General features: G+C 41.7%; 1 protein-coding gene across 13 annotated transcripts in view; it reads right to left on the bottom strand.

The window, feature by feature from the left end:
• Nucleotides 1-20,423, bottom strand: part of ROBO2 (roundabout guidance receptor 2) — an 863,595-nt gene that overhangs the window by 161,643 nt on the left and 681,529 nt on the right. For all 13 annotated transcript variants that reach the window (XM_061627931.1, XM_061627933.1, XM_061627938.1 and 10 more), the window contains one exon: nucleotides 17,341-17,462. In XM_061627931.1, coding sequence (XP_061483915.1) covers nucleotides 17,341-17,462 — 122 coding nt within the window. The remainder of the gene's footprint in view (nucleotides 1-17,340; nucleotides 17,463-20,423) is intronic.

Below are 20,423 nucleotides of genomic sequence, written 5' to 3'. Positions count from 1 at the left end.
CTTTCTAAAAGGTGGGGCATATAAATCAATAAAATAAAATAAAAAATCCATATGTTGTCACTGATAGAAAAGTCTGTACACTTTTTTCAATTAAAATTTGATTGCTATATTTCATTTCTTGATTAGAGGCAATTATCTAAGCATGATGGAATAGATTCAGAGTTAGGTGAACTTCTAGGGACAAAAAAGGATCTCCAAAAAGATGGTTTCCGAAGTGGCAGTCATGTCTCTGTTGTTTTCTTAAGTGTGTCACCATGCTACTGTGAAGGTATATGGGCAATTTGACACAAGATATTGCTTAGCAAGCATATTGTAAATATTATGCCACAGATGTTCTACAGTATGTTACCTTTAAACATGGTTGAGCAAAAAACTATTCTCTATGTTAAGTAAGCTATCAACAGCAATTGCTTATGTGTATAGGTAATTTCTAGCGGTGTTCAAGATTCTGCTTAGCACACTGATAAAGCAGATTACAGCACACAAAATCCACTCCGCTTTCATTCAGTGCCACACAAGAGTCTATATGCTTTGTTCCTTGGTTACATGTACAAATAATAACATCCATCCTCTGACCTATCTTCCTTTGCTCAACACAAATGACATATACTTCACATTCACACAATGCACTTTATGTGTATACCTCAGAGACTATGGAGATATTCCAGTTGTAATTAAAATGTGCATTTAATCACCACCATGTGCAATTAACTACTTCATATGGCTGCTTTTGAGGAGGAATATAAGGATTGTAAACTGTATACTATTATTTATTTATTTATTAAATTTCTATCCCGCCCTTCTTCCCAGAAGGAGTCCAGGGCAGCAACAAACCAAATCAACAACAAACTGAAGTAGTAACTCTGCCATGAGAATTTATATGGCCACACAATAATGGAAACTGAAGCTTTTTTTCTTTATTAAGATTTTGTTAAATGTACCATACAAGCTTTAAATTAACTGGCCTCATTCAATAAAGTTTAATATTTTATCAGTAAGACTTTACATGCCCCAAAGGTGATGCCAGTTCTCCTAAACAGTCTTGCTGAAATTTCCAGATATAGTCTGTAAGTATGTATGTATGTATTATTTGATTTATATCCTGCCCTTCCTCTCAGCAGGAGCCCATTATGAATAACTCATTATGAATAACCCGGGGGCTCTGGCAAGGGTGGGCCTTTGCAGCCATGCCAAGGAAATTCTGGCATGGCTTCAAAGCCCCTTACCTCAGTGCACCTGTCACATAGGGGGCGGAGCAGGGAGGCTATTTAAGCCTTGCTCCATCTCCATTTTGAATACTTTTCTGCTTTGTGATCGGTGGCCATTTTGGGATGCTATATTGATTTACCTGATATGCCTCTCAAGAAGGGCACTGGGGGCTCAAAAGGGAAGGGGAAAGCCGTGAAGAAGCTGGCTCTGAGGCCGCCAACGCCAACTCAGGAATCCTCATCCTCGGAGGATGAGGGGCCTGATATGGCTTCTGTATTGGATCGCATTGCATTGCTGGAGAGGTGGAATAAGCGGCCTCAGGAAGTTAGTGGGGCTAGGGTTAAAGCAGCGAAGGGGGCACAGAATAAGAGAAGTCAGTATGGCACTGATTGAGATTCTATTTTAGGCCAATTTGCAGCACTGGAGGGCTCCTCAGGTCGGTTCGCACCTCCTTGTTTGGTACCTGAGGTGGAGGCGGTGGCTCCTGAGAGTCCTGCGGTGGAGAAAGCTACGGTTCATCCAGGTTATGGTAAGTCTACATCTGCAGGTAATGTGTGGGGAATGCCTGGGTGCCCTGGGATGGGGCCAGGGGGCATGCCTTGGGGAACGCATCAGGGGTGCCTTACGCTCGTTATGTAGGTGTGGTGCCTCCTGGGTATGGAAGGGGAATGTCTCACCTGGTCCAACAGCAGCCTGCGAGTGAGGCTTCTATGAATGGTCTTTCTATGGGGCCGGCTCAGATGCCTGCTGATCCCTTGGCTTATGTTCGGGCTGGCGCTTTGCCTTTTGGGGAGACATCCGCTCCCCTGGGGGCTCATTTGTTGCTAGCAACAAAGGAGCATGTATGGAAAGGAGAATATGTTGATGTGTTTTCCTTATTATACCGAGAGCCCGAACAGAAGCAGAAGGATAGGCAGGAGGAAAGGGATACTGAGACATTTTAAAAGAAAAAGGTAGATAGGACCTGGGGCAATTGGTTGGCAGGGTTTTTTATCTATATGGGGGTAGTGATCCAGCACAAGCCTATGACGGCAGCAGCCTCGGTGAAGTACCTTGATATAATTTTTGGAGTGCATACGGAATCCATGGGATGAGCATGGCTGGCTTATGATGAAATCTTTTAGGATGAGGGCAGCAGTGGATGTTCACCTGCAGTGGGACAGGAAGGACCCAGAGTTGTGGTTGCAGTTTATGACTGCAGTTCGACCCGTGCAGGGTGACAGGACAGATAGCGGGCATTTGCTTGGTAAGTCTGCCAGTATGGCTCTTAGCTGTGGCTCCACAGGGCAGAGGGTTCAACCCCACTTGCTCTGTTGGGAGTTTAGTGCCAAGGGCTCCTGAAACAGGAACCCATGTAAATTTAGGCAAGAGTGTTCCATTTGCACTGGCTCCCATCCCTTCACGATCGGGGGGGGGACCCAGGGCTGGAGGACAGCCTTCAGGAAAGGGGCCCCACACAGATTAAAATTCCTCAGCTTATGCTTTTGCCCTGGTATTGTCCTAGAAGGACAGATGCAGCTTATTTGAGGGAGGTTTTTTGTTCTGGTTTCAGGATTCTGCTTGTTGGGGAGAATGGGCCTTACATGTCAGGGAATCTGTTGTGGTGCAGGAGAAAAGTAACAAGGGAGTGGCTGAGGGATGGGTCTTGGGCCCTTTTGATCACCCTCCCATGTCCATGCTAAGGGTTTCCCCCTTGGGCATCATTTCTAAGAAAGATCCTAGACAGTTTAGGCTCATTCATCACTTGTCTTACCCTAGGGGGCAGTCAGTGAATGACGCTATTCCCGAACATTTGTATTCGGTGGATTATGCTTCCTTTCACAGGGCAGTTTTGATGGTTTGGCGTTTTGGCCCGGGTGCTCTCATAGGTGTGATATTAAGTCAGCATTTTGCCACTTGCCAGTCTACCCTTTGGACTTGATCTGTTGGGATTTTCTTTCAAGGGTTTGTTTTATGTGGATCGAGCCTTACACATGGGGTGTTCTATTTTGTGTTCAGCTTGTGAACGCTTTAGTATATTCCTTGAGTGGGCTCTCAGGAGGCGAGCTGGCTGTGATGCAGTAGTGCATTATTTAGATGATTTTCTGTTGGCTGGTTCTGCTGGTTCACAGAAGTGCAGCCAGCTGATGGGGACATTTCGGCAGTTGGCAGAGGTGGTAAGTGTGCCTTGGCCAAGAGACAAACTGAGCTCACCTGTTTGGGTATTGAGCTTGACTCGATGGCACAGACTTGTCGTTTACCGGCAGTCAAACTAGGGGCTTTAAAGTGCAGGGTTGATAGCATCAGGAGTTGGTAGGGCATTTGAATTTTGCATGCAGAGGCATAGCACCTGGCAGAGCGTTTCTGTGCAGGATTTGTAACCTGATGAAGGGCCTAAGCAGGCCTCATCATTGGGTTAGAGTTACTAAGGACATGAGGGAGGATTTGCTAGTCTGGTCGTGTTTTGGAGCAGTTTCATGGGGTTTCATTTTGGCGTAGGGATTTGCTGTTGGAGGCGGAGTTGCAAATTCACTCAGATGCCTCTGGGGCTTTCGGGTTGTTTTCTGGCATAGATAGTGTGCTGGGGCATGGCATGTGGCATGGGCAGAAGCTGGCATTACTAGGGAGTTGACAGGGATGGTCATCTTTCAGACTGGTATCAGGAGTAGGAAACACGCCTGAGAAGTACAACGGGTGGACTTCACACATGGTGCATTGTGTTGGGGACTGTGGTAGCCATGCTTCCTTAGTAATAATTTCATCATTTTAAGAAAGGCATAGTCCTAAAGGCATCATGTTGCTGATGATAAGCAAGTCTGGGTCTGGTCAGTGCCAGGATGGGGACTGTTTGTGAACCACATGTAGGCTGCCTTGGGTTTCTTGAGGAAAGAAAGGCAGGATATTTACTCTACATTTGGAATATACCATATCTAATCCCAACTGCTTTAAAGTTATACTGAGCCAGTAAAAGCTGCTCTGATAATAAAGTGGCAGATTACACTGTATGGGTTGTTATTGAAGCTACTATTCACATTACAATAAAGTGCAGTGACCGCTCTCTGCCTTGGAGAGGCTGAACACAAATTTTAATTACTGTCATGTTTGGGGTTGGATCCCAACCAGTTTGGTACGCACTCTTTCAAGATTGGTGTGGCTTCTATAGCAGCTATGTTGGGTTTGGGAGCACAGCCATGCAGGCAGTGGAGTGCTGGCAACTGGGTGCTTCCCAGGCTTATGTCAGGCCAGTCGAGGGCCTTCCAAGTTGTGTTGCCTGTTGGCAGGATAAGGCTCACCTTTGGGGCTAACCTGTAACACCCACTCAGAGTTGTGTGGCCCTGGGAGGGGGTGGAGCAGGAAGGCCTCCCTAACCACCCTGAGGAGATGGGGCCTGGAAGAAGGGATTGGGCTTGGACCACCCCCCTTTCCCATGGCAGGGTGCCCTCACCCGACTGGAGTTAGGTTCCACACTTGTCTCTGCAGATCATTTTATTATGCAATGAAGCATGTAATTGGCTTTATTCCAATAAACGTGGCCCTTGATTTACCCACACCTCATCTTGTCTTGCCTCTTCATTTCCCGGCTATGCACTGCAAGTTCTGGTGAAACTTCAAAACCTTTAATTCATGTGTTATCTTTCCGTAAACAAATATCTTTAAGAAACAAAAGTTAATTTCCGTGTCACTTTGAATTCTTAGGAATTTCTTCTCAGTGGCATATTTATTAAGGCTAGAATAAGGCTAGTAAAATGAAAAATTAATTAAAATTGTTACTGATTTTAACTACAGCTTGGATGTGATTGAACTCCATGTTTTCCTGTCCTTGACTACTGTTAAAACAAAACAGTTTTTCAAACTCATCCACTGTTTCAAATTATTCAATACTTTTCATGGTCTTTGTAATCAAATGAACTAATCATATGTAGCTCTCAATAACCATTATGTATTATACAAGACAAGTTATAATTTCTGTGTTACTGAGACAATGCCAGGCCACATGTTATCGATGCTGTTCTCTAATTAAGTTGAAAAGTGAAGCACGATAGATATGAATGTAACTGATTTTAATTTTGGCTTATGTAAATGCAAGAGAAACATGTGCCTTACTTTGTTAGCAATTCTGTGTGTCGCACTCATTGTTAAGTCTACTGTATGATCACTTTTTGGCTATGAAAAGAAGCCTTATAGAATTCCACAGTTGACTCTTCTGCTCACAACACAGAGTCCCATGTGTGCCTGAAATTATGGGTACACAGAGATGATGATGTACCCAAATGGAAACATGGTATGCATGTAATTTCTTGGTATGGTCCTCAGAACTGTCCTGCCAGGTGTTGAGAAGAATCTTAGATTTCCCCTAGTTTTCTGATCAGGTGCAAATGTATGGCAAGATTCTCTTCAGCGCAATTGTTTATCAAATGCTAAATTACCATGTAATCATTTTGCAAACTAATCTATCCAATCACAGATCTGAGCAAACCTCCGAGCCAGCAGAGAAATACTAAGTTTTTCCTTATAATTTGGCAGGGCAGTACAGATAACCAGTTTTCAAAGTGATTACATATTAATCCATCATTTGGTGTGCAGTCTTCTGTGTTAACACAAATTTGTTAGTTATGGGAGACAATGATTTTCAAGTGTGCAGGCTTTTCCCCAACCCCAAATCCAAATTTAAGAAAGCCTTCTTTCCTGTGCTGGATCATGGTAATAGATTGTACTGGATGCAGATCTTGTGCTTGGTAACCAATGTATATATAACAACACATACACAGAACCTGCCATGGGTCATCAATGGTGCGGGGCCTAGGCATACAATATAACCACCAAGATCAGCAGTGGAACAGAGGCAGCAGCAGGTAGCACCAACTAGTCGCTACTCAGATCCTCTTACAACACAAGAAGAGCCTGCTGGATTAGGCCAGTGGCCCATCTAGTCCAGCACCCTGTTCTGACAGTGGCCAACCAGATGCCCATGGGAAGCCTGTAAGCAGGACCAGAGTACAAAAGCATGTTCTCCTTTTGCGGTTTCAGAAACTGCTATTCAGAAGCATACTGCCTCTGACTATGGAGGCAGAACATAGCCATCATGGCTAGTAGCTACTGATAGCCTTATCCTCCATAAATTTGTCTAATCCTCTTTTAAAACCATCTAAGTTGGTGACTATCAGTGCCTCTTGTGGGAGCAAATTCCATAGTTTAATTGTGTGCTGTGTGAAGAAGTATTTTCTTTTGTCTATCCTGAACCTTCCAACATTTATTATTTATTTATTTATTTATTTATTACATTTATACCCCACCTTTCTTTTCATGATAGAAACCCAAGGCGGCTTACATATGGTTCCCAGGAGGTCTCCTATCCAGGCACTGACCAGATCTGACCCTGCTTAGCTGCAGCAGGGAGCTGGCCTTATGTGCCTTCAGACCATAGCCTGGGACCAACATTGAGCTTCATTGGATGTCCATGAGTTCTAGTCTTATGAGAAAGGGATAAAAACCCTTCTCTTTCCACTTTCTCCATGCCATGCATAATTTTATACACTTCTATCATGTCACATCTTAATAGCCTTTTCTCTAAACTAAAAATCCCTAAAGGCTGCAACCTTTCCTCATAGGAGAGTTGCTCCACCCTCTTGATCATTTTGAGTGTTGAGCCCTAGGTGACCCCAAGGGGCCTGGATCAGGAGGTGGAGGAGCCCTAGGGCCACTTCCTGGTGCAGAGTGACTCTGTGGGGGAGCTATTCGAGGATGCACCCCCAGCTCTGCAGATTGGAGAGATGTCAGATGTGGAGGATGCTCCTGAAGATCTGGGGGGAGGAGACATGTCCAACCACTCTGATTCCCACGGGAAATTCACCTGCTCACATGGAGACCCCTCCCTTGCCAAGCACCCCAGGAGAGCCATTGGAGCAAGACCTCTCGCACGTGCCAACTCCACCCCCCAAGATTCCTTGTCTGGCCCTTCAAACGCTACCCCACCAGAAATGTCTCTGCACCCTTCAATGGAGCCAGCACCTGAGGAGTCTAGACTGTCCAATGAGCAGACGAGTGCGTGCCCTCTGTCACCTTGTGCACACCGCCAAGAAAAGAGGCTTGGCCAGAGGGAGGTCCCGCGCAGGAGTCAGAGATTACAGGCAAAAACCTTTCCTACTTAAGCCCGCACCCCCCTGATGAGGGTGCTGAGTCAACTCCCCTTACAAGCTGCAGAGTAAGCCTGAGTAGTTTAGTTAGGGATTACAGTGAGCTAGTTAGCGAAATCTATGAAACGCCTTGCCTTCGATGTTACTCTAATAAAACAGGAATTAATTCCAGCCTCGCCTCCGTTTCACGATTCTCACTCTGGGCAGGACATTGAGTGCCCTCTTCTGAACCTTTTCCAGTTCTACAATATCCTTTTCGAGGTGAGGCAAACAGATCTGTACATAATATTCCAAATGTGGCTGCACCATAGATTTATATAACAGCATTATGATATTGACAGTTTTATTTTAAAATACCTTTTCTAATGATCCCTAGCATGGAGTTTGCCTTTTTCACAGCTGCTGCACACTGGATCAACATCTTCATCGAGCTATCCACTACAACCTCAAGATCTCGTTCCTGGTCAGTTACTGCCAGTTCAGACCCATGAGCATGTATGTGAAATTAAGATTTTATTATAACCCTTGTTTTTATTGAATTGCATTTGCCATTTTACCGCCCATTCAAACAGTTTGGAGAGGTGCTTTTGGAGCTATGCACAATCCTTTTTTGTTTTAACAACACTGAACACTCACCACCTCACTGCTCACCCCAAACTCTGCATCATTCATGAACAAGTTAAAAAGCATAGATCCCAATACCAATCCTTGGGGGAACTCCTACATCCCTCCACTGGGACAACTGTTCATTGATTCCTGTTCTCTGCCTTCTGGTTCCTGATCCACAAGAGGACCTCTCCTTTTATCCCATGACTGCTAAGCTTATTCAGGAGTCTTTGGTGAGGTACCTTGTCAAAAGCATTTTTAAAGTCCAAGTACACTATGCCAACCAGATCACTTCTATCTATATGCTTATTTATACTTTCAAAGAACTCTAATAATGAGACAGGACTTACCTTTGCAGATATGCTATATTTTATCTTTGATATACTATATTTTATCTTTAACAATACTTTTTACCAGTATTTTCCCCCAGACAGATGTTAAGCTATGCAGCCTGTAATTTCTGGGAACCCCACCCCCGAATTCCTTTTTAAAGATTGATGTTACATTGGCCACTTTCCAGTCCTCAGCTATGGAAGTGGATCTGAGGGGCAAGTTACATATTCTTGTTAGAGGATTAGCAATCTCACATTTGAGTTCTTTGAGAACTCTCAGATGGATGCCATCCAGACCCGGTGGTTTGTCAGTTTTTATTTTATCTATTCATCCTAGAACTTAATGTCTTGTCACCACTACTTGTCTCAGTCCCTACCTGCAAAAGTTAGTTCAGGCACAGGGATCTGCCCTATATCCTCTGCTGTGAAGACATTGCAAAGAATTCATTCCGCTTCTTTGTAATCTCCTCATCCTGCTTTAGTACACCTTAGACTCCTTTGTCGTATGTTTGTATGTATTCAAATAATTTTTTGTTGCAGGCTTTTACATTGTTAGTAAAGTGCTCCTCAAATTATTTTTTAGCATCCCTTATTGTCTTCTTGCATTTCTTTTGCCAGAGTTTATGTTCCTTTTTATTCTCCTCATTCAGACAAAACTTCCATTATTTTGAAGGAAGCCCCTTGCCTTTAATAGCTCCTAAGCATTTGAGAGTGATTTGACCCTCTTGACTTTGCCTTTCAACTTTCTTTGTAACAATCCCCTATACAGCTTGGGACCAGGATGCCTGAAAGACCATCTTACCCCTTATATACCCAGTCAATCACTGCACTCTGCAGGTGAGGGCCTCCTGCAGATACCATCTTATCAGGAGGTCCATTTCGCACAACATAGGAAATGGACCTTTAGTGTGGCGGCACTTGCCCTGTGGAATTCCCTCCCCTTAAATATTAGGCAGCGTCATCTGTTATCTTTCGGCACCTTTTGAAGACTTTCCTCTTTCAACAAGCCTTTTAAGTTGAGACCTATCCCAGTCTGCGTCTGTGTTGGAATTGCTTTTTAATATGTTCTTTTGAAACAATATGTTTTTAACCCTTTTTTAAAGATGTTTTAAAAGCTTTTTATAAAAAAAATGTTTTTAAAGTTGTTTTGTTTTGGTGTATTTTAGGGTCTGTTTTTATGATGTTTTGATGTGTTTTTAGCACTTCTGCTTGCCACCCTGGGCTCCTGCTGGGAGAAAGGGTGGGATATAGTTCAAGTTTATTGGATTGCGAGGCCGAAGGCCTAGAGCATTACAAAAAGCATAAATGATCAAATTACAAAATTTTAAAACCATACAATCAAGACAATAATAATAAGAGCACCGGGAATAAAATTAAGAATAAGTATAAATTGACTCAGTTACTATTTAAAGGTAAAGCATTGAGCATTTGTAATTTTTTAAAATTGGCCCTTAAGTTGCGAGCAGCTATGGAAAACAGCGAAACGTTATATGTTACCTCAGGGTTAAAGTCAGACATTAAAATTTGTATTTTATCCTCAATTGTATTCATCCGATTATTATCAATCCAATTCCTGAGGAATCTATATTGTGGGTTATTATAGAGTGGGCAAAGAACAGTATGTGAGGAAGATCTTCCGACACAAGGGATCCACAGATACATAGCCTTTGGTCTTTGGGAACTTCAGAAAACCTGCCCTCTCTGTCAGCATTTGGCAAAGTAAAAAAACGTAACGCTGTAAAAGCGTGTCGCAAGGCCAATGGGAGAGGGGATATAAGGTAAAGTGAACATTGGGAGTCTAACTTAAACCTCCAGAACCAAGGGGCAACCTTTGAGTTAATAAGAGATAATCTATCAACTTTTAGGGAATGGAGAACAATTGCTTCTCGGAGTCGTTTATTATTAGAGAGCGAATTGAATTCCTCAAATGAAATGTGATAGTTATGGATCAAATCTGCTAAATTGCTCTTCCACATTTTAGTGGCCAGGGGATGGTCTGTGCATAATTTTAATAATTTACTATCCTGAGGAGCCTCTAAAGATTTCAGAAACTTCATAAGAACAATATGTATTCGAGCAGACAGCAGTGGAAGACCGGTCTCCGATCGTAACATAGCTGCTGCTGATCCTTTTGGCAAAAACAAAATACGCCTGAGAAAGTCATTTTGTATAGGTTCTAATAACTTTATGATATTATTTTCCCAACCCCATACCGAAGCCCCAAACAAAATCTGGGGAACCACTTTGGCTTTAAAAATTTTTAGGGCTGGTAGAATCTGATTACCTCCGGAGGTGTGGTAAAATTTTAAAATGGCTCCAATTGTTTTAGCAGCTGTGGATTTAATATATTGTAAATGAGTCTTCCATGACAAAGTGTCCAAGAAATATATTTCCAGATATTTATATGCATGAATCTGGGCTAACTGTTTACCAGCCATCTGCCAGTGATGTCCTTTATATCTCTTGCCGAAGACTAATATGTTAGTTTTGTCGTAATTAATTTTTAAACTTTCTTTAGAGCAATAGGATTGTAAACTGCTTAATAGCCTCCGAAGACCGAGAGGGACTAGGGAAAGAAGGACCATATCATCAGCATAAAGTAAAATTGTTACTTTTCTACAGCCGATTGATGGTGAATAAAATTGCGGGCCAGAAAGGGTAGGAATAACATTATTCAAAAACAGATTGAAGAGAAGGGGGGCTAATAGACAGCCTTGTTTGACTCCCTTCTCCACCTTAATTGGTTCTGATAGAGCTCCTGTACGGCCGTCTCTTACATAAGCAATAGTGTTGGTATGAAGAGCTCTAATAAGGTGAAGCAAGCACGGATCAATGTTCAAATCATGCAACTTAGACCATAAAAGGGGCCGGTCAACAGAATCAAATGCAGCGGCTAGATCTACAAAAGCCGTGTACAAATGTTTTGTAGGACCGACTATACTCTGTCTCGCTAAAAAGTAGAGAGTCAGGCAATGGTCCGTAGGTGAAGACCCTTTTCGGAATCCAATTTGTTCGGGATGAATTATTTGATGAAAATCGACCCAGTCATTTAGTTTATTAAGGAGAAATTTACTGTATATTTTAGAAACTACATTCAATAAACTAATTGGTCGATAGTTTGAGGGGGCAGATGGATCACCTTTCTTATATATAGGGATGATAATATTATTTCTCCAACCTTCTGGAATATCCCCAGAAACATTGATTTTAGTAAATAAACATGCTAGGAGAGGAGCCCACCAATCGGAGAAATGTTTAAAAATTTCTGGCAGGAGGAAGTCTTCACCAGGAGCTTTTCCAAATTTCAGCGAATTAATCAAGGTTTTGATTTCTGTCACTGTTACTGGGAGCCAAGATGGCAGAATCAGATTATTCAAATTGTTAGGAATAATTTCTGAGGATATGGATGAAAAATATAATTTTTTAAAATGGGTATGCCAGTCAGCTAGCGGAATCTGCGCAACCTGGGAATAATTGATAGAAGAGGACCCAGATTTAACTAATTGCCAAAAATGACGTTCCTGGTTTCCAAATGTTGCTTTAAATAAACGCAGCCAAGAACGTTCAGCAAACTCAGCTTTTTTCCCCTTTAAAAGGCATCTATAGGGAGCCTTTGCTATTTTATAGGCCAAGTAGGTTTGCTGTGACTTAAAGTTGAGAAAAAGCGAAAGAGAAGATTTAAGATGTCTTTTCGCTACTCTACAGTCCTGGTCAAACCAAGAATGTGTATTAATAATACTAAAAGGGCCCTTATTGTATTGAGTTAAGTAAGGTCTAAGATTTGAAAGGATGGATTGAAAGGCTAGTATAGAATCATAAGAATCATCCAAGACTGACTGACGTAGTAATTGAAATGTATTAGACTTAAACAGAGATTCGCAAATAGATCTAATCCTCTCAGACCAAGGGATTCTTTTCTCTGCATTTTGGGTAGCCCGAGAGGGGGAGAAATGCATATTGTGATCAGTAGAGAACTTCAATCTTAAAAGGAGCGGGAAATGATCACTTTCAATTCGAGGTTCTATTGTAAAGTCAATGATATCCCCTAAAAGCTTGTGGGACACTAAGATGTAATCAATGAGACTAGCTCCGTGTGGTGTCCAATAAGTAAACGAGCCTTTAGAGCAATCTAGATGAGAGCCATTTAAAATTTCCAAAGAGTGAAGTGATGCTAACTCGATTAGCTGGGGACCCTGTTTATTGGACTTTGTATCTTGCAAGCCTACATACTGGAAAGTATCTTGTATTAGGGGATCATAGTTAGAAGTTAGAGATTTATATGGCCAAATGTTGCCTATTCTGGCATTCAGGTCTCCACATAGGAGAATTCTATCATTTGGGAACTTAGTCTCCAGCTGAGATAGGGATTCCTCCATCCTAGCCCATAAATTAGAGTCATCACCAGGTAGGTTTGTACTGGGAGGGAGATAAGCATTAATGCAGATCAGATATTCTTTCCATGGACCTAAGCACCAAGCACCTAAGCACCATATCCTAAGCACCAAGATGTTATTAGGCATGGATGAAGGGATTAAGTCAATCAATAGGGTCCGAGACAACGATATAAAGGTTGAGAGGCCCCCGCTAGGACGGCCTTTCGCTGAGGATTTTACTGCAGGTGAGAAAAAAGATTGATAGCCTGGCAAGTTCATAGTTGACGAAAGCAACGCCCACGTTTCCTGTAAGCAAACAATCGTAAAAGAATTTAGAAAATTAATAAAATCAATATCCTGGCGTTTGTTCTCCCAGCCATTTATATTCCAGGATAAAATAGAAAATGGTCAAATAATGTTAATCTCTGGGATATAAATCAAATAATAAATAAATAAATAAATAAATTTTCCAGACGTTTCCTCTTTTGAAGTCAAATGTGACCGTGTTGCATTTATTCAGCAATTGGCCATTTACATGCATGTTTAATTTATTAGCACTGTAGTCACTGCTCCCAATCGGTTTGACAACACTTACATGTCAGCATCAGATCCTGGGCACCTCTTAAAATTAAGGCCAGGGTTGCCACCCCTCTGGTCAGTTCCATGACCAACTGTTCTAGAGCACAGCCTTTTAAGGTATCTAGACATTTTACCTCCTTGTCATGACTGGAACACATATGTAGCCAGTCTTTGTCAGGGTAGTTGAAGTTACCCATCACTGCAACATTACCTAGTTTGGATGCTTCCTTGATTTCATTTTTCATCTCAAGATTTCCCTCTACATTTTGATCAGGGGGCTGATAGAATGTCCCCAGTACTAAATTACTCTTGGGCCAGCCATCACCATCCACAATTATTCTGTGGAGGAGTTTGCCTCTTTTGAAGTTTCTAGCTTGCTGCATTCAGTGCCTTCTTTCACATATAGAGGAACCATCCTTCTCCCCTTCCAATATAGTTTATATTGAGAAATAACCATGTCTAACTGGTTTTCTCCATTCCACCAGGTTTCAGCTATGCTCACTATATCAATGCTGTCCTCGAACAGCAAGCACTCCATTTCTCTCATCTTGGCTTGGAGGCTTCTAGCATGAATATATAAACAGTTACATATACTTTGGCAGTTTTGGTTTGGCCTGTGGTGCTTTGGCCTGAATTGCTAACCTGTGCACCTGCACTCACAATGCCAGTACTAGGTCTACCTAATTTAATTTTTCATCATTTATATATTTTTCCTAGGGGGGAGATTTGTTCTGAGCCAGACCCTCCTGCTCCTATTGGCTTTACCTCAATCAGTTTTTAAACTCAATCAGTTTAAAAACTGCTCCGCCATCTTTTTGATTTTAAGCACCAGTGGTCTGGTTCCATTCTGGCTCAATTGGACCCCATCTCTTTTGCACAGGCCCAGCTTGTTCCACAAAATCTTCCCCCATGCCTAACAACTCCAAATCCCTCCTCCCGACACCATCGCCTCATTCACACATTGAGACTACAAAGCTATGTCTGATTAGCTGGCCCTGCACATGGAACCAGTAGAATTTCAAAGAAAGCTAGCTTGGATGCCCTGGCTTTCAACATCCTACCCAGCAATCTAAAGTTTGTTTCCACGTTCTCACAACTTCATTTCCCCATATCTAGACAAAGGGTGACATCCACAATCTTCATGCCAGGCATATTATTTATTTATTTATTCTATTTTTATGCCGCCTTTTAGCCAAAAGGCCCTCAAGGCGGCTCACCCTGTGGTCTGCATGCCCATAATACATCCCACTATGTTCCTAATTATCAAATCACTCACTCACTATCTAATCACCCACTACTAGGATCCTGAGGATCCCCAGAGAAGTATCCTGCTCATCCTCCAAGGAATGAATCCCTTCTATGGGATCATTTCCCTCTTCTTCAGATAGACACTTTCCTTCCATGAGACCCTCATTCTTCATGATAGCAGGAGAGCTATCATCCCAGGATTGGGATACAGCTATTATGTCCCTGAAGGCCTCATCCACAAACTTCTCTGCCTCTCTCAGTTTCCCCAGGTCAGCCACATTGGCTTCAAAGAAACAAACTTGTTCCTGAAGAGCCAGAAGCTCATTGCAGCAAGGGCACACCCATGACTTCTTTGCAACAGGCAGGTAGTCATACATGTTGCAGACAGTGCAAAACACTGGAAACCCCCCACATCCCTGCTGGCTTGCTACCTGCTCCAGGTGTTCCTTCAGTGCAAAGTGAATGACTTATGAGAGATAGCCAGAAGGCAAAAGGAAATTTTTTAAATGATTCCCCTTTCCATCATAATCTCAGTGGATGCAGTAATATAGCATTCTTTTTTTTTACTTTTAAAATAAATAAAAAACTAAATGGAAGATTGCAGCCTTTTAAAATCTAATTATAGGGATATATCAGAGTGAAAAATTACTATATAACTGCAGTTTTTGATTTAGGCATAAATTAAATAATCTACGTTTTCTAGAATAAAAGGGTGTTGAGGCTTGATAGCAACAATTTTAAATATTATTTCTCTCCTTTCTCATTGCCTTTATAGAATACTGCAGTATTACGGAAGGTTATATACAGACTATAAAACTTTGCAACAGAGAAGAGGGTTTCCAATCACTGTTAACAGAAACAGAAGAATAGAACAGACAGTGGGAGTGGCAGGTAGTTGTTTGCCAGTAATCAAGAGTGCCCAAAAATCTTGTAATATGCCTAACCAAATTTCAAACTGCAAAAGGTACAAACAAAGTGTCATTACTCATCTGGTATTTCTCAGCTACTTGTATTGGGTCTTTGTGTTAAATTAATAATCCTGGTTTCACACTCAGGATAATATGGATGTTATTCTGGATACTGGTTAATTAATTGGTTTTGTCCAGGGTGCTGGAAACTTTTTAATTAGCTGCTCTGGCTTTTCTCTTACCTCCCTGAAGCAATTTTCACATGTCTCTCGTGGGTATTGTGTGCTGCTTGGTTGGTAGTGGGTCACTGCTTTTCTCCTCTAGCATGTAAATTGGAATTAGTAATCATAACAATTGTTATTTTGCTTTGCAGGAAAAAAAAATTTTTAGCCTTTCCATTGCGAAGAAACAATGGCAAAAAATCAGATTTTGCTCACTTCTATTTAGGTTGGTTTTCTATATCACATATTGCTTGCACGGAGGCATAATTCCTTCCTCATAATATTTCTCAATGGTGTTGCAATGAGCTGTGAGCAAATAACCTGTACAAACCACTCTTCAAATCTGTTAAAGTATTAATATAACTTGAACCATTTATTAGGTTAGATTCTGCTAACTTAATGAAATGTGCCTTCACACCAGGCCTACACCATCTACTTGCAGGAATAATTGTCCTAGGAGCCTAGGCTGTAGGCACAACTGAGAGCAAGCTATCTCTATTGCACTTCTGCTAATTCAGGTGGTCTAACTACAGTACATGTAGCTCCTCTAGGAAGGAAAATTTGTGGGTCTTGGTGAAGGTAACAAAGCGTGTGTGAGCTCAAAATCCAGGACTGAGTATAGGGTGCTGCAATGCTGAGAGATAGCCATGACTATATGGCACACAATTGTACTTACGTCTGTGTAACATATATTCTTATATATTTTGAGGTTCCACATATGAAAGTTCAGTATTCATTACCTCCATGTCAAAAGCAAAATTAACCTTACAAAAATATCCTCCTTGTAGCACTTTGTGTTACCTTAGTGATCGGTGATTACCTTAGATTTCTCATCTGTGATTATCTCTGTCCACTTCCCTGAAGGGAAACAGGTTGAAGGACAGACCTACTAATTTTTAGGTCTAGACATTTTCTGCTTTCACAGTTACAGAGAAAGTAGTGGTTACTAAATATGGTTTCTAAAGTAGTGGGGAAAGAAATGTTACATTATGAAGCATTGTCTCTAACAGCATTATATTTACTCACTTCAGAACTACTAATTTTGAGGTTTAGCCATTTTCTGCTTTCACAGTTATACAGAAAATAGTGGTTACTAAATATGGTTTCTAAAGTAATGGGGAAAGAAATGTTACATTGAAGCATTGTCTCTAGCAGCATTAGATTTACTTACTTCATCGTTTTAACAGAAATGTTGAAGATAATGCCAGGATGATAGTGGCTTTGATGCCACTGAAGCTCATACCATTCTCTACCTTATGCATGGAGAATGAGAGAATGCCCTAGAGGAAGGTGGGAGATTGCTGTAAAGGTCATTAGGAAAATGAGTCTTCTGGGAAGAAGACCCATTGGATTGATCTGGACAGAGAAGAATTATTAAAATATCACTGGATAATTTTGATCACCCAGTAGGGTACCCATGCTGAAGAATCTTGTAAATATCACTCATACATTCAAGCATGCTTCAAGACACATTCTGCTAAGACATCTTTAATATAACCCCCCCCCAAAAAAACAACAACATATAGTTAAAATGTTGGGTGCTGTAAAGCAAAATTACGGAATCTATCTTTTAAAGAATGATGTAACTGGATCGATTCATTGTTTTTCATTCACCTGGATCTTTCCAGGTTTAACAAAAAAAATATAGGGGTAAGCCCTTGTCCAGTTCTCATTGCCTACTCATAATAGCCAAAAAGAATTAAAAAGGAAAGAAAACTTAGACTTATACTGTATATTCACAAAAGTCTTACCGTCCAGGTCACTTGAACTGTGGTAGGGGTCAGAACAACAGGATTATGTAGCCGCACAATGACATCTCCAAGCTCTTTTTGAACCTGCCTGTGATCCACACCTTGTGCTGGTGGGCTGATATCTGTTGGGTCAAACACACGAGGAAAGTCACTCAGAAAAATCAATTCATTCTGGTGACTAAAAGCTTAATGATCTTGATTTAAATATCCTTACTGAAATTTCAAGCAAGGCAGTAGATGAGATTGAATTGTGCACTGAACATAGCATGGAGGAAACATTTCCTATACATAAACCAATCAGATTTTTCTCATTATACATGAAACCTTTTTAAAATAACTATTAGAAATTCTAAGATGTTCTAATGTATTGAGATGTTTGATGTGAAAATTTTGAAACACTCAGTTAATAATAGCCTTGATATGCCATGAAGTTGCAGGCCAGATTATAATTTAAGCCAGTGGTTCCCAACCTTTATGAGCATGGGACCCCCTTTATAACCTGAAAATTTTTTGTGACACCCTCCCCCCAGGGAGGCAGGCTGGCTGCCAAGAAGGAAGGGGGAAAGCAGCCTTTCTTTGCAGCCTTGCTTCTTTTTGCTTCACAAAAAGCCTCTCCTCTCATTCGAAGTAAGGGCGCTGTCAGTAGCGGCAGTGCAAGGAGACAGGAATCAGTGATAGTAATCCCCTCTTCTTCCTGGTAGCCCCACCCTCAGCCTCCTTTGGCATCTGCCATGTATTTTATAGGCAGATGCCTGCCCTTAGTGCACCTGAAAGAAGCTCTGGCGCTTCACCAAAAGGCCTCCCCTCTCGTTTGGAGCAAGGGGGAGGTGTCATCTGCAGTGTCAGTGGAAAGCAGACAGTGTCAAGGGAGTGAAGACTTTTTTAAAAAAATTAATAAATAATTCATTTCTTTACTGTTCATGGACCCCTCTGGATTACTTTGTGGCCCCCCTGGGGGTCCCGGTCCCCAGGTTGGGAACCACTGATTTAAGCTAATGATTCTTCCCAATTAAAAATGTGTGCATTCCTTGCAATAATGTATCAGAGTTTTATTAAGAGGCCTTTCTTTTAATTACTGTTTGAAACCATAAATTAATAAATGATAGAATTTAGAAATACATGTATATTGGCACAGCAGGTTGCTCTATAAAATGTTAGCTGTCCCTGTACATTTGACAGTGATGCAAAGTGCATGGAAGAAAAACCCAAGTGACCACATGGGTGTCACACACACACATGCATGCACACACACACACGTCAAAGAAACTAAACTTGGCAAAACTGACATAATTTGCAACTCTAATTATCATCCTACAGATTTCAGGGTATTCACATAGCAGCATCACAAACTGTGCAGAATCCCTGAACCGCTACAAGATAGAGTGCATCATTTTCATTATGACAATGCCTCCTTTCCACTCTCATCCATTTATGATCTTACAAGAGAAACGTAAGTTAAGTAGAATATGTTGAGACTAGCTGCCTGCCCATTTTTTGTTGTAAAGCTGTGCTGGGTCTCTCACTCCATATGGAGCTGGTTGGCAGGGAGCAAAACTTCAGGGTTCCTACATTATGCTCTTGTCTAAGGGCAGATTCACACATGTATGTTCAGCATGACTTTAACATGAAGTAGAGGCCTTCATGAGTGAGGAAGAATCAGTTCCTCACCACCGCTGCAGCTGACTGCTGTAACGGTTAACTCTTCTTACATTAAGTTGATCATTTTGGTGAACAGAATGAGCAGTGGAAGTAATGTTTAAACTGGCCTCAAGACTGTTGCTTACATTACTACTGCTTATACTTGACAGAAGATCTGTCGGGATACCAGACTAAGGGAACTAGAGCATATTGGGGGAGAACAGATAAACAGATCAGGATGAGAATTCAGAGCAGAGGTCAGATGGTTGCAGAGCCAGGAGAAACAAGGGAACAAAACAAGGTGAAGGACTGCAAGGCTTGATATATGTCAAAGTCAGGTAGGCAAAGCTGCAACAGGTCTTCAGACATATCTGAGCACATGGTGGCAGTGGTAGCTCCTGGTGGTTCTCATTGCTGTCTCTAATCACTTCTCAAAATGGATGAGTGTGTAAAAATGGTGTAATAGGTCAGCCCAGATATGCTGAAATGTGCTGAAATCATTTACATTTATTTATAATTGTTTATGTTTGGTTACAATGGCTTAGTTTATAGCTTAGTAACGCATAAGTGGCATAGAGGGGAAAAAGTTCTTTTTTGAAAATGGGTTTTTTTCACCCTCCCTTCTGAACAAGCATGGTTTTCTTATGAAGCAGAGTACAGTATAAGACGTCTAGGCAGTCAGCCAACATTCCGGCTGTTTAAGAGGAAGTTCCATATATGGTATGGTTAACACCACAACAGTCAACTAATTGTTGACACTAGTCATACTTGCCGCCTCTAGGGGAAGACATAGAGAGGCAGCTAATGCTGCTTCTAGCAGGCAGCATAACTGATAATGGGCCATGGGAACATGCCTTCCCTTTGATGAGAAAGTGTATAAAATGCTAGGGCACTCATTACCCCTCAGCTCTGCTGGAGTGGGGGGGTCAAAGAAAGCAGGAGTAACCATCCATGGCATCTGATGTGTAATGTATCATGACATATATTCCCATGTACTTTGTATTCCCGCCATTGTCAGACCCAGGGGCTCTGGTGATGGTGGGCCTTTGCAGCCATGCCGGAAAATACCTGGCATGGCTTCAAAAGCCCCTTACCTTTGTCATGACATGGCCATGCGTGCCTGTCACATAGGGGGTGGAGCAGGGTGGCTATTTAAGCCCTGCTCCGTCTCCTCTCAGCCTCTTTTTGGCCTTAAGTGACACCCGCCCTCCCTTCAGGGCAGTACAAGTGTAACTGGTCACTTTGGGGTCAGGTAGGAATTTTTAGCTTGCCAGCCTTCATTTGCTGGCAAGTTTTTTGCCTATCCTGTACTGTTCTTCTAATTCAGCTGATTGCTCAACTTTATTTGGCTTAATTTGATTTGGCTAATTTGTTGCCTGGCCAAGTAGTTTATTCTGTAAATAGGTTATTTGGTCATATTTGGTGGATATGTGCAGAATTTCACA

Source organism: Rhineura floridana, chromosome 5, assembly GCF_030035675.1.
Source record: "Rhineura floridana isolate rRhiFlo1 chromosome 5, rRhiFlo1.hap2, whole genome shotgun sequence".
Lineage (NCBI taxonomy): Eukaryota > Metazoa > Chordata > Lepidosauria > Squamata > Rhineuridae > Rhineura > Rhineura floridana.
This window is presented reverse-complemented; position numbering and strand designations above follow the sequence as displayed.